Source organism: Labrus bergylta, chromosome 4 (genome assembly GCF_963930695.1).
Source record: "Labrus bergylta chromosome 4, fLabBer1.1, whole genome shotgun sequence".
Lineage (NCBI taxonomy): Eukaryota > Metazoa > Chordata > Actinopteri > Labriformes > Labridae > Labrus > Labrus bergylta.
In genome coordinates this window covers 8,385,096-8,399,440 of record NC_089198.1, presented here as the reverse complement: position 1 = coordinate 8,399,440, position 14,345 = coordinate 8,385,096, and the positions used below count along the sequence as shown (strand labels likewise).

At 40.9% G+C, this 14,345-nt stretch overlaps 1 protein-coding gene across 1 annotated transcript; it reads left to right on the top strand.

Moving 5' to 3' along the window:
• The first annotated feature begins 182 nt into the window (after nucleotides 1-182).
• LOC109999060 (gap junction delta-4 protein-like) lies at nucleotides 183-4,632 on the top strand. Its single transcript, XM_065953615.1, has 2 exons — nucleotides 183-478; nucleotides 1,789-4,632. The coding sequence occupies exons 1-2, from the start codon at nucleotides 415-417 to the stop codon at nucleotides 2,865-2,867; spliced, it is 1,143 nt and encodes a 380-aa protein (XP_065809687.1). The 5' UTR covers nucleotides 183-414; the 3' UTR covers nucleotides 2,868-4,632.
• The last annotated feature ends 9,713 nt before the right edge of the window (nucleotides 4,633-14,345 follow it).

The window sequence follows — 14,345 nt, the reverse complement described above, 5'->3', positions numbered from 1 at the left end:
GTAGTCATTAAAACCAAGCTGCCTCTGTCTCTAAATACCTATAAAATAATCATTATCTGTCCTGTGATTAAAATGTCAGTGTGACTTACAAGCTTCTCTCTACCATTTTATTGTCTTTCTTGAGTTCATATCTAAAACCAGCTCAGCCGCCAATGACTGACAGCTTCCAGTAAGGTTGACTGGTACCTCGACATCCCAACAATGCTTTGATGGGTGCCTGGTAAGAATAGCTCCCCTCGACAGGTCTCGGCCTATATACGAGGACAAGAGAGAGAGCAAGAGAGAGAGAGGCGGTATAAGAAAACATTGGAGGTGTTCTAAAACGATACTAACAGCAGTGTTGGTGGGCGAAGCGACTCAGGAACTTCTCTCTGAAGTGAAGTGAGTTCGGTGTTTTTTTTTAAAGGTGAAAAAATGAGGATGATGGGAGCAACTGATCTACTGTTCATCACTGTCAGTCAAAATGTCTCCTTCATGGGTGAGTCTTCATTTGTTGTTTTCCGACCTATACCGCCAAAATACGAAGTCTATTTTGTCCATGAAGCTATTTCAACTTCTATTTCTTTTTTTTTTTTTAACTGTATCTTTATTTGGAGCAGACAGGTAAATACACCAGCAGAGCAACATTAGTAAAAATAAAAACAAATGTCCTTCCAGTTTTGTTTGTTTTGAGTCCGGAAAAAGCGCAACACCAGCCATCCAGGCATACGAGTCCAAAGAAAGTAAAGTTATGGATCGTGGATCGGATTTCGTTCGTCCTTTGTAGTGTCCATTCTCCTCTAATAACTTCACAGCAATTGTGACAGAGTAACATCAGTGGGTACACATTATCTTCTAAAGGGACAGTACTGACAATTTGCCCGTGATAAACAGAGCCAGATGAGGCTAAACTTCAACTTCTATTTCAACATGTAACTCCTGCAGTATCCTTTGGCTTGCTACTGCAATGGCCCAGGGACACTCCTGAAATAAATTATCTTCTTTATTCTGAAAACATGAAAAGAGAACGTTTTTTGGAATGCAAAAATTAAGTTAAAAAAAGAAAAGAAAAACTTTTTCCTCTCTGAATTCACTTTTCTTCACCTGCTTTTTTTTTTTTCACTTAAGATTACATAAAATTACAAAACAAAAAGTACAGAGCACTTAGGCAGAGCATGTAAGTCATCTCCTAGCATGAGATAACAGAAATAACAAAATAATGCCACACACATAAGAGAGGTACAACCACCAACATGAGTCATGACCTTAGTTTAACATGTTGCTAAAACAGATCCCATATCTCTGTCATCTTTCCACCAACATTCATTTTCCCCAACATGTTTTCACATGAAGAGATCTTAACCATTTCATCAGTCCATTCCTTCACAGTGGAGCGCCTGAGGTCCTTCCAATTTCGCAGTATAATTCTCGCGGCTGTGATAAATCCAACCTTTAAAATGCTAATTTTGGGATTTGTTACGTTAGGCACCAATGACTTGTCACAAAGGAGGCAAAGCACTGGGTGCACTGGGAGAGTGACACCAATCCAATCCCCCAGTATCTCCAAAATACTACACCAAAATGGATGCACCATAGCACATTCCCAGATCATATGTAAATAAGTGCCCAAGTCGTTCTTACACTTCCAGCACTGATTGCTATCAGCAATTCCCATCCTATGTAATCTAGTTGGTCTTCTTTTAAACTTAAAGCTTGACTCTTTCCTTCAGAGTTCAGCCTGAATCTCAACATTTCTCAACATGGAGCTACTTCCCCGCTCTGTATTTAACCTTCTCTGTTCCACCTCAGGTAAAGTCTGGTGGATGCTGATGCTGTTTCTACGTCTGCTCGTCCTCCTGCTGGCCGGCTTCACCCTCTACGCCGACGAGCAGGACCGATTCATCTGCAACACCATCCAGCCCGGCTGCTCCAACGTGTGCTTCGACGTCTTCTCCCCCGTGTCCGTCTTCCGCCTCTGGCTCTTCCACCTCATCCTCCTCTGTCTTCCCCATGTGCTGTTTGCCACCTACGTCGCGCACAAAGTCATGACGGTGTATTATCCGAGCGTTGGAGGTTTCTTCTTCTTCGACAGGAGCAGAGGAGGTTCCACTTTTGAGAACTCGAGCTCCTCCAGAGAGCTGTCCTTACACAAAGCTCCGATTCATGAACTTCCCCGAGAATGGGGAGTGCCGCGTTTCTACTGCGCCTACCTCCTGGTTGTAGTTCTGCGGATCCTCCTGGAAGTGTTTTTCAGCGCCGGGCAGTTTTTCCTCTTCGGTTTGTCCATGCCGAAGAGCTTCCTCTGTTATGAGGCGCCCTGCACGTCCGGGGTGGAATGCTACATCTCCAAGCCGATGGAGAAGACGCTAATGCTCAACTTCATGCTGGGCGTTTCCTCCCTGTCCGCTCTGCTGAGTTTCTTCGACCTGGTGAGCTCGGTGAAGGCCATGGTGAGGTGGAGGAGGAGACGGGAGATGCTCCTGGAGGAGATGAGTAAAGCAGGCGAGCAAAGCAGCGTGTTCACGGCCACTACCAATGAAGACAGCGACGTTCTTCTAACCAGTGGAAGCTCAAAGAGCGCCATGAAAGATGAGAAAAATGCAAAAATCGACGGTGAAACTTTCATAAACCCGGCAGAATCCACCCAGGACCACGTGCCCGAAAACAAAGACATATCGCTCTCTCCCACTCCAGTGCCGACTCACTTCGTCCTCCACAGCCACCTCAGACCTCCAATGTCTCCTCGTCCTGATAGGATACCGCCGCCGAACCCCAGGGCGCCAACACCCGTAAGGGTCAAACAACTGGGCCAGTTCACTCCAGCTGCAGCAAACTCAGGCCAACAGTCAGACAGCAGTGACTCTCAGGACAAGAGGGCATGGGTGTGATTCACTACAATGTGTCACTGTTGTTGGACAACATCTGCTGTGAAAAGATCCAGATGTTTTGAGCTTTAAGCAGGTTGTTCTTAATCACCGTTGGAGGCTATTCCTACAAAATGGTGATAACTGTGATTAATACATTGTCAGTTCTCTTGAGACAATCTGGACCCAACAGGCGGCAATTTGAAACACTAAAGCTGTGAAGCTTGTGGGAACTGAGCTGCTGAACAGAACTGCTGGGTGGAAACGGGGTCTTTGGTCGTGATCAGAGGCAGTAAATGGTTAAAACGATTCAGCAGGGGCACCGGATAGCCTAGTGGTTATAGTTGTGTTACTGTGTCTCTTCAGCTGTCCTACACGATCTATCATCCATTAAAGGCAATAATGGTCCAAAAAAACAACAATTCAGAGCTCACACCCAGGAGGCACAACTCATACAACAAAAAGTCAAAGTCGAGGTTTTGTTTTCGGCCCACCAGATGATTTGTATCTAAACTACACCAACGTTTTTTCACCCTGAACGACACCCTGATCTGGAAGAGGGCGTGTCACAAAGCTTCAATATTTGTCGACCTGAGTTTGTAGGAAGACAAATGAGAATTATGCAAACGTACGATATCATAAGAGGATGCGTTGTTTAAAGCACGAGGTCATAGACAGAGCTGTTGTTTTATAAAGTAAAATGAGCTGGGATCTGGCTAAGATCAGCGAGCTGTTTTGATGATTACTTTCTTTTTTTTTTATAAACAAGTAATCAGTTTTCTACGATGGAGGATTCGGGCCATGTTAAATTATTATTATTTTTTTTAATTCCAAGATTAAACTCGTAAATTTACGAGAATAAAGACTTTAATCCCGAAATAAATAAAAAATAAAAAATTTAACGTGGCCCTAATCCTCCGTAGTTTTCTAAGTTTGATATGCTGGGTGTCTGTTTTTTTTTTTTTTTTGCAGGGTGTCTTTGTTTTTGGATTAAGCCAGAGAGGATCACTTTTAGCTCCTTGGTTTGGTTGACTTGGGTTACAAGTCAAATCAGTTTGACTCAATAATAATGATGCACCCTGTCTGCTAGATGATTTATTTATTGCTATAACAATAAAAAGAGTAATAAAAAGTGAGATACCGTAAAACTTCAAATAGAAGCCCATCCCAAGTCTTGAACAGCGCATTTTGTCTTTTCTCCCAGCAGTCTTTGTAGCTCAAATCTGCTACAAAAACAGGTTCCTCTTCTAAAGCACAACTCAGGTTTTTATTTATATGTTATTAATGGGGGTCTCTCCCCCACAGGTTAGGAGAGATGGGCTGTGTTACAACGCAGGAACAAATGAGGGATTTAACTTATTTTGTACAGATGTTTTTTTTTTGGTGTAAATTTACCATTTCTACACATCTTTGCTGTGGACAAATTATTGATTGAATAATTAAAGGTATCGAGGACTGTCCCAAATAAAAGCTGGGTCATCTTTTAGAACGATGTAAATAAAGAGTTTTTAAAAGAAGTGTTACGGTAACTGTTTTCTCAACCTGTTCAATTGTTTCCAATTAACCGAAACTTCAGTGACTACAGCTTTGAAAAAAGATCATTTAGATTCAGCATGGATTATCACAGAAGATCGATACGCTTTTTAAATAAAACAAACATAAAAAGTAAAAATGTAAGATGTTTTTCTAGGATCATAATCAGAAATCTTGTCTCAGTGTTTGAATATTTTTTGGGAAAAAAAGTCTTGAAATGTACGTGTCTGAATCTAAATGCATGTTAATCGATTACTATTTTTTACTAGATAATAAAAAAAATGAATCTATAATGCGAGAAGTTTTTGTGTTAGAAAACGAGTCACACACACACAACAACCCAGGCTGACCTCACGCAGCACTTCAGTCAGAGAGCTCAGCTGTTCACCCGATGACTGAGTGCAATGCAACCACAACAGACACACTGACCTGACCTCTGACCTCTCACACGAGCATACAACAACCCAGGCCATGACCTGACCGGAGAGAAGCCAAACCTGCTCGAATGACACAAGACCTTCACCCTTCTCACTTCTCGTCATTCAACATTAAGAGCAGGTACAGAGGGTGATTTATGATCACAGTCACATTCTTTGATAATATCCTGTAGATATTAAAATACCTAAATCAGGGCAGGGAAAGGAGCTGTACGCCTTTCAGTTATATTGAAGACATAGAAAAGCCAGAGGACGGGGAGCAGGAGAAGATCCTGCTGATGATTCTGGCATTACTGATTTTATCAATAAACTACTATTCATGAAGATAGTCATCCCTGTGAGGGTCCACGAGGAGTTTTAACCAAAACCTATCATGTGAGGAACAGCAGCGGAGAGCCGCAGACTGTCGGACCTGGGCCATGCTTGTGATCCCAGATCACCCACTTCACAGTGAGTTTGACCTTTTACCCTCAGGTCGTCGTTTTAGAGCTCCTGTGAGGAAGACTAAAAGACTCCAGGTCTCATTTTTAACAAGTGCAATTCATATGTTAAACAACAATTAGCTTTTTGTTGCTCTTTTTGCACACCTCCACTTTGCACTTCAATAACTAGAATTACCATTCTGGTTTGGGCTCTTGACTGATTTTATTGCGCTGTTTTTATTTGGGTTTACATTTTGTTGTGTTGTCTGATTTTTTAATTTAGTTTTGGTTTATGTTTCGTGGTGATGTTGTCCTTGTGATTCTTGTCTTCTGTGTGCTCCTGTTGCAACGCAAATTTCCCCTTGTGGGACAATAAAGAATCTGAATCTGTAACCTGGCACTGTAGGAGATCAACACCAAAAGAAGAACAAGGGCCTGAAGAAAACAACAACATTTTGCATTCACCCTAAACCATGACATCAGACCGACCGCTTTATTATGAAGACATCAAAAGGTAGGTTTGCGTTAATCTCGTCTGCTGTGTATACATTTCATGCATTTTGGTGTGTTTGGCACACAGTCTGTATCCTGTGTGCTGCTCATTTTCAGTACGGGATGAAGTTGGCCCTAATGTTCGGTATTAGTTGAGATGCTGATAACTTGAGTTTGTCTGAGTTTGTCCAATTATAGTATCTGTGTGGGTGGAGTGCGCATAAAATATGTGATGCTTGCTGCGTGTGCGCAATGCCACATATGCGCAGGCCCTGTCGTCATAGGCGGTTTTACTTAAGGAACATGTAACCGACGTGTAACTTCTGCTGTAACTTGTGCACGTAGTGTGTGAGTGGTTAAGAGAGAGAGAGAGAAGAGACAGAGAGAGAGAGAGAGAGAGAGAGAGAGAGAGAGAGAGAGAGAGAGAGACAGAGAGAGAGAGAGAGAGAGAGAGAGAGAGAGAGAGAGAGAGAGAGAGCGAGAGAGAGAGAAGAGAGAGAGAGAGAGAGAGAGAGAGAGAGAGAGAGAGAGACAGGGAGAGAGACAGGGAGAGAGAGAGAGAGAGCGAGAGAGACAGAGAGAGAGAGAGAGAGAGAGAGCGAGAGAGAGACAGAGAGAGAGAGAGAGAGAGAGAGAGAGACAGGGAGAGAGAGAGAGAGAGAGAGAGAGAGAGAGAGAGAGTGCTGAGATTTCAAAGTTAAACACAAACTGTTCTTATGTTTAAACACTTTGTAATACTGTAATCCTGCACATCTCTGTTACTTGAATATCGATTTTTTTTATTCTTTTTTACATTTAATTTCTATTTTAGGCAATGTATAGGCTACCTTTGTTTCCCATGCTTTTGAATTAAATAGAGAATAAACAGTGTTGACAAAATGGTAAAATGTCATGCAATAAAAAAAGGTTTTGTGGCGGAATAAATAATAATGATCATATAGCTTGTTTTTTTTTTTTATGAGTTTCACCTCGTCTAGAAAGAAACATGTGACACTATGGATGTGATATGTTGTTTGTCATCTAAGAGGTAATGAGTATCGTGTGGTGGTTATTATCTGAGTGTGATTATGTAGAATTCAGATGTGTCTCTGTTGTGTTGTGGACTTTGTAACCTGAAAGAGATGCCTCAAACGTTTTTTTGTTCACTTGCTATGATGGCTCATATTTGTCTTTGGGCTCCACATCGCTAAAAACCCCCCCCGCTGCCTGTCGTTGGCTCAGTTGCATGTATGTACATTTGCCTTTAGCTGAATATTCCACCTTTTGTGAAAGACCTTCCAAATGTTGCGGGACAGATGTTCATACATGCTGGTGTCTGCAAATAGGTGTGTCAGTGCATCAGTGTTGGCAGCACATTAACAATCCTCTCAAGGCAAATGCATTAAAGTGCAAAGGACTAATGTCTTCCTCAGGGTCCAAAAATTAAAAAAAACACTTTAGACCCAGAGGAAGATGAAACGTTGATCTTTTGCACCTAAATATACAGTATTTGCTTTGATTCATGTGCTCGAGAACTTTCTGGATCCTGCCTGAGAGAAGGAGTCCACTGAACTATATTTTAAACATCCAAGGTCCTTCTCTGAGGTCACCGACCTCCATTTGTGGAGTGGCTGAAGCCCAAGAGCAACCTCCTACTTTGACCCCAAAGCACCTGCAAAAAAATAAATCTCAGACTGCTGCTGGACATTCATTATTTTACTTAGGGTTGTAGTGACGCATATTTCTACCCATCCATTTTCCATTTCAAATTAAACAGTTTCCATCCACACCTTTAAATCACTGGAAGTGTTTCTTTAACTTAAAAACTGATGCATCGGGGTGCCGGTGCCCTGGTTGTTGGTGTACGTGCCCCATGTGTGGAAGCTGTAGTCCTCTAAGCGGGCGGCCCGGGTTCGGGTCCAACCTGTGGCTCCTTTTCCTGCATGTCATTCCCCTCTCTCTCTCTCTCTCCCCGATTTCTGACTCTGTCCCCCGCCCTGACTCTCAAATGAAGGAACAAAAGCCCCAAAAATAATCATCTTGAGCCACACAATGCTCAGCTGGAGTCTTTGTTAAAATATCTTGAGTGCACATTTAAACAACGAGACTGAACGCAACAACACAACCCTGTCGACACATTACCTCCAGTGATGTGGCCGTGACCCCCGACACATGCCTCACACCCTCCTCATTCTTCTTCTGCTGTGGTATTTGGGGCAGCTAAGACGTGCAGAAACATTATCTGTGAGGTCAGTGTGTCGGTCAGGTGCTCAGCCAGAGAAAGGATTCCTATACTGTCACTGCTGGAGGTCAAAAAGGTCGCACAAGCAAACCTAGTGACCCTACATGTACGGCCAACCCCCGACGTCCAGCACTCAACCATCGTCCCTGAAGTAACAATGTGCGTCTGTTGTTTGCTGACCTTCCCCACAACTTGTCAACATGACACAAAACATAACACACAGAAACAATTTAGCCAGCTATGTGTCCTTGGCAGAATCCCAGCCACCGTGTCTGTGTTCACACATGGTGCAGCCATGATTTCAGCCGCTTTGATGATCTATAAAAAGATCAAGTGCAGCAACTCTGGAATAAAAAGGTTCATGAACAGGACTTCATTAATCGCATGCAAAGTGAGTGAAGAGAGGCGTCACCATCAAAATGAACAAAAACAGAATAAGAGAAGACAGCAGGATGAAACCTGAGTGTGGTTTTTGTTTCTGTTTTTATTTCTTTTGTTTTTTATCTGTTTGAAAGTTTCTCCCTGCTCCTCATTTTATTCATGCATTTATTTTTTTTCTATTATATATATTTTTTTTTCACAGGGAAGGCCTGACATGTTTTGTCTTCTTCCACTCAAAATGTATCAAATGAAAAACAAAAAGCAAGGTAAACATTTAGATTTATTTGTGTGGTTCCCAACCAGGGGTCCGGGGTCCCTCCTATGAACGCCCCCGAGGCTCTCCCTACTCTGAAGTTGTTAAAATTAGATTTTCCCATATTGACTAAAATAATGATACACTTACTGGATATTTTTTTATTGATAACACTGTAAAAAAGAACATAACCTCACTCAAAAATATCAATGATTCAGGTTGTTGTGACGCAATCAGTTAAAATTTATTTTGATATTTGACAGCACTCTTTTTCACACTGTGCACTGTCGCTGTAGCTGAAGCTAAATGTGGCTAAATGTAGCATTATGCACAGATTTCAGAATCAGACTTAGAAATATTTTATTAATCCCCAGGGGGAAATTCAATCAATACAGTTGTTCTTAAACACAATATAGCAGTAGAAATATAAATATCAAAAATAAGGATTGTAAATATGAGATCAAGATAAAGTAAAGACAAAACTGTTGAAGAAATACGTCTATGTACCAAGCAGGGCATGTTACTGAAGAATAAGCTAAAGTGAAGATTATTAAAGAAATGAGCTCGGTACAAAACTGCAGAGAGCTGAAAAAATAAGCAATTTATTCAAAGTGTATTATAAACTGAAAGATATGAGAGTATTGCATAATGAGTTTATGGACAGATTATTGACCAGTTAAGATCCAGGACGTCAAAAGCAAAATGTAACTTTAACTCAGGGGGAAATGTTTTTATTTTTTTTATTCTTAAATGTGGCAGAAAATCTTTTTAAGAATTGTACAAAACACAAAACTCTGAAACTCACCCCTACCGCCCAGGATCCACATCCTGGGCGGTTTCAGCAGTCCATGAATCGATGTGTTTAACTCTTAAAAAAAAAAAAGAAACTCCTGAAAATAACTCAATCCTGACTAAATGTCCTCATCATAGTAATAACTTGAGAATACTGCATCTTTCACTGCCATCTTGTGGTCACTGCTGAGTACTGCAGTCACTGGGAACACGCCTGGCTAGAAACGACCCAACAGCAGTTTGAAAATATTGACAGTTTAACTTCAGACAGTATCAAATAGTCTGGTGGAAGAGATTCATTTTTTTAAACCAACATTTTATTTTTCTAATAATAATTATAATAATGGAAATTTACTTAGTGGCTGAAAATAAAGAATCTTGGAATTTAAAAACATATCTCAAGTTATCCCATGATCAAACTTTGAGAGCTGCTTTTTACAACACAACAAAAATGTGATATAAAGTCAGTTTTATTAATGTCATGTATCAGAACTGTTAACCCTTACATACATAGAGTGTTGAACTTTATCTTTAAACTCTCACCATCATTTATACATTTCTGTCATGACTTTATTTATTTCATAAGAAATGTCTGTAGCAGGTAGATGTCTCACTCAGAGGGCCTCAGAGGTCCAGCTGTATTCAGAAATCAATACGGAGCAGAATATTAGAAGTTTGGTGCTTTTTCTCTACCCCATCGATCTCCTGCTCAGCCCAAGTTAACACGTCAACCTGCATCCGCCTCGGGTGCAAATAACACACCTCCATCTCAGGGGTGACAGACGGAGCTGGATCGAGAAGTGGGAGGAAAAGAAAAACAAAAAACTCAACATTGAGCACAACGGCACATCAGAGGAGATGTCAGAGGCATCAGAAATATTGATTACGCAGCATCCTCTTCACCTCTGGGGTTACAGTTTAGATGATTCGGGGATGGTGGGGGGGGGGGGGGGGTCCCTGATGGATACGGCTCAGAAAACAAAAATCCATTCGGTGTGTCTTTGATGTTGAAGATGGAGAGAGAGTGAAGCGAGAGAGTTTTTGGTTTGATGTAAAGCGAGGCTGGACGGCTTCAAGCTCCTTTCTTGGCTTTGACTCCTTGTCCACATGTGAGTTCATTGTTGACTTTCCTTACCAATATATCTCCATTAGTACCAACTAGTGATTAAAGATGAATCGTAAAGTCGTGATAAATCGATTCAAAGGAGTCAAGATTCACATCGGTACTCCGAAAAATGACCGGTGAGCGTCAGCAGCTGCAGAGCAAGATTTTGAAATTTTGAGGACGCACCACCGTCTTTTAAATCGGAGGTGTGGAAGCATTTTGGCTTCACCGAGACAGAAAACGAAAAGCGGTGAGAAGAAAACAGACGAGACAAAAACTGTGTGCAAATACAAGAAGACAGAGAACAACACAAATAACACAACCAGCATGATGCAGCATTTAATCCACACCACAACGAGAAGCTCCAATCACCTCCCCTTGATGAGAGAAACAAAACATTAAAAGGCCCAAACCACTCTGACAAGCGGGTTAGCAGCCCCTGAAATAATCTTTTTCATCATTTGTCTACTGTCTCATTTTGTAAAATAAATCCTGAGAGAATCGTATCATGAGTTGAGTGAATCGTTACATCCCGAGTACCAACCATCATAAAAGATAAAGATATAAGAGTCACGACTGAACGAGGAGGGTTTGAAAACACTGGAGCTTCAGCGTTGTACTCACCGGAATGAACACAACTCTGTTAAAGTCAGTGACCTCAGATCATAATACAGGATTCATGTTTCAAATGTGAAGTGTAATTGGAGTTAAAGTTGTTGTTTTCTCAGACTTATGAAAGCTTCGTCTTTACAGTCAAGGAGGACATTATGCACTTTACAAACAGTGAGGATTATTCTTTAACTTACAGACAGATCTTTAATGGTAGGACTGTAAACTATAGTGTCTATAAGTCTGGAAACATTCACTCAATAATGGATTCAGACAAAACATTAAAAATGAAATTACAGCCTGAAGTTACTCCTACAAACATTTTTAGGAGCCATAATGTGTATTTATCCTCTGGTCATTAATTCATCATGTTTTGCTCCCTGTATGGGTTTGGTAAAGCATTCCAATAACCCCACCCTCCCTCAAAGTTTCTGCACCTCTCTTTATTCCCTTAAGTTGTTTTTTCTTCTTTTTAGAGTTCTGTCACAGTTGATCCCAGCATGCTTTTGGGGCAGAAAGCAGTGAGGTCATCTCTCCATCACACTGCATGTCAGTTATGAATTGTGTGTTTTTAAACTGCGCAGTAAATCAGCCACGACATGACGACAATAGCTGTTATTGAAAGCATCATGCTTCCCACCCGGCTCTGTATACATCCTCAGATGAAATCTCCACCACTGTGCGACCTTTAACGGCCTATCAGACATCCTAACATGATTTATTCTGACTCGGACAGATGATTAGATTATTAGACAAAGATGACCCTTCATACACATCCGCGTGCATGTTGGCCAAGTGAAGAAGAGTTTTGTTGTCTGAATTGAACCAATAGGAGCGCTCCGTGATGCAGCGGACTGGCAGGTCAGCGCTTTGTTTTTGTTAAAGGGAGATGGATTGGGCACGGCCTCTCACACCGTTTCCTCTGTTGAGTCTTTGCATTTGGGGCTTCAGGGAAAATGCCCTTCCCCCTGTCACACACACACACACACACACACACACACACACACACACACACACACACACACACACACACACACACACACACACACACACACACATATATATATATATAAACATCAGTGGAAGAGGAAGCTAACCTGTCACGTGGTTAAGCAGTTGCAGAGCGTGTCCTGGTTCTACAGGGCAAACAGACCATGTCTTTACGTTAATAGATGTAGTTATTGGCATATATGTCAAATGTGACGCTCTGGAGGAAGTATCTGATTTGTTTCTGTAAATATTATTGTATTCCATCATTTTTAATGGGTGATTTTCACAGGTCATAGTGTCAAAGTCAAGGAATTTCCTCTTTTTTTTCTCCCTGAGTGACGACAGAAAGATTCACATGCAAAAACTGAAGCTCTGAATCAGCCTCCAGGGGGCTCCACCTTTGCAAAACTACTTTCTCCACCCTGGGAAAATCATAAGTGACGCTGAAGGACCCCATAATATTCGAGGCTTCATTTCTAGATGTTTCTTTTATGTTTTTGTTACAATATTATGTTTGTATTATTTGAATCCAGAATAAATCTCAAAATGTCTCAATGTGATTTAATCAGTCTTAAAGCTTAAAGGTGCACTATGCTGTTTTGGAAGAGAAATGTGAGAGTTGGAGAAGTGTACAGATTCTGTGGTATGTGTTCATCCTCAGAGGAAAATCTGGTCCCTGGAAAACTGTTTGAAGATAAAATGATACGAGAGAAGTTATCGTGGGGGGCCGTCACAGTGAACGCGTAACTCTCCTGGTAGCTTTTTAGCTCCAAACTGTGTTCAGAATTGTTTCACTTCTCCAACTTTCAAATTTCACTACTAAATCTACATAGTGCACCTTTAAAGTCTCAGACGTGATGATTTTACTTGTAGCTCCAAGAGTTGAGCAGAGGCCGAGTGTCGAAATACATGTATAATAAAAATGCTTAAAATCATCAAGAGAAATGTGATTTGACATCATCAATGCTACGTAAAACAAATTGGAGATGTGCATTCAGCTGTTTCCATGTTGTGTTTTATGGCAGCTGTCCTTGCCTGTTAGAACCACAAGGTGGCAGCACTACACAACATAATGTCTCTTCAGTGTCGTGTCGTTTTCTACTCCTTCATTTGAGCACATCACACTTTAAAATGAGAATGAATAAGTTTTAAATTCATTAAAGAAATGATTTTTTAAAAAAAGAGAAGATGAAGTTATGATATTTACAGTCTCTTTACTTGAGTTTCAATAATGTTTTTTTGGTTTTGCTTTACAAACCAGATCCAGGATAAAGTTAACTACTTTTCTCTGATTAAGTTACTATCTGGAGTTGGGACGGTGTGCTTTTTGTTTAACATACAGTATGTTAATATTGCAATTTACTTTATATACGTGTAGGTATATGAAGAATCTCAGAATAAATACACCCAACTAATTAAAGCTCTTTGTCAACTTTACGCACAGTTTTGTAATATTTCTTTAAAAAAAAAGGATTTAGCATGATTCTGACAGTTTAGGACTCATCCACTGTGAGCAAACGGACCACACATTGCACAACTGTAGTTGTAATTACTTTTTACGCACAGCTGAGAGTGTGTCCTGCAGATAAAACTGTCTGTCCCTCCTTACTGTCATCTTAATCATGAGCCTGAGGCCTCTCCTCCTCACGGAGTGAAACCTGAACCATCCACTGACATGTTCACAACAAACACCACCATGCCTGAAGAATAGGAAATCTGCGTTTCTGTTACGATTACGAACGACTTCAGATTATTTATCCAGCATAAAATCAGTGATGTGTACTGAAACTGTTGCAAACAAGCCCTGGAGAGGTTGAAGTTGTGTTCCTGTAAGAGTAAATGTTAAACAATAGAAGGTCAATCTGGACATATTTAGCCAGGATCAGCGGTTTAACAGAGGACAAAAGCCAAAAGTTAATAGCGAGACTTAAGCGCAGGGGGCATTACACTAAGAAGACCACCTGTGGCGCCCCTATTGCCATGCCGATGTTAGCCCCCTGTGTCTGCACAGTATGAGAACCTGCAACACCGGGGAGGTTTGATAAACCGTACAGAAAGTCATTATAAGTTAAATATAACTGACTTGATCCTGTCGAAAATGAACTTTTACGCACAGAAATGCGTAAAATAAAATAGTTTTTAGCTAAACAACAACCAAAATTACTTATGTATAACTAATAATTTATATAGTTTTAAACATTTCTGTGTTTAACAGCATCACAAATAAAAGTTTTGGACGTAAATGACCAGCAGGAACGAGTAAAAAA

Coding starts and splice junctions, on each gene's coding strand:
- LOC109999060 (XM_065953615.1), top strand. CDS start 415: ATGAGGATGATGGGAGCAACTGATCTACTGTTCATCACTGTCAGTCAA. Junction 479..1,788: donor TCAAAATGTCTCCTTCATGG/GTGAGTCTTCAT, acceptor GTTCCACCTCAG/GTAAAGTCTGGTGGATGCTG.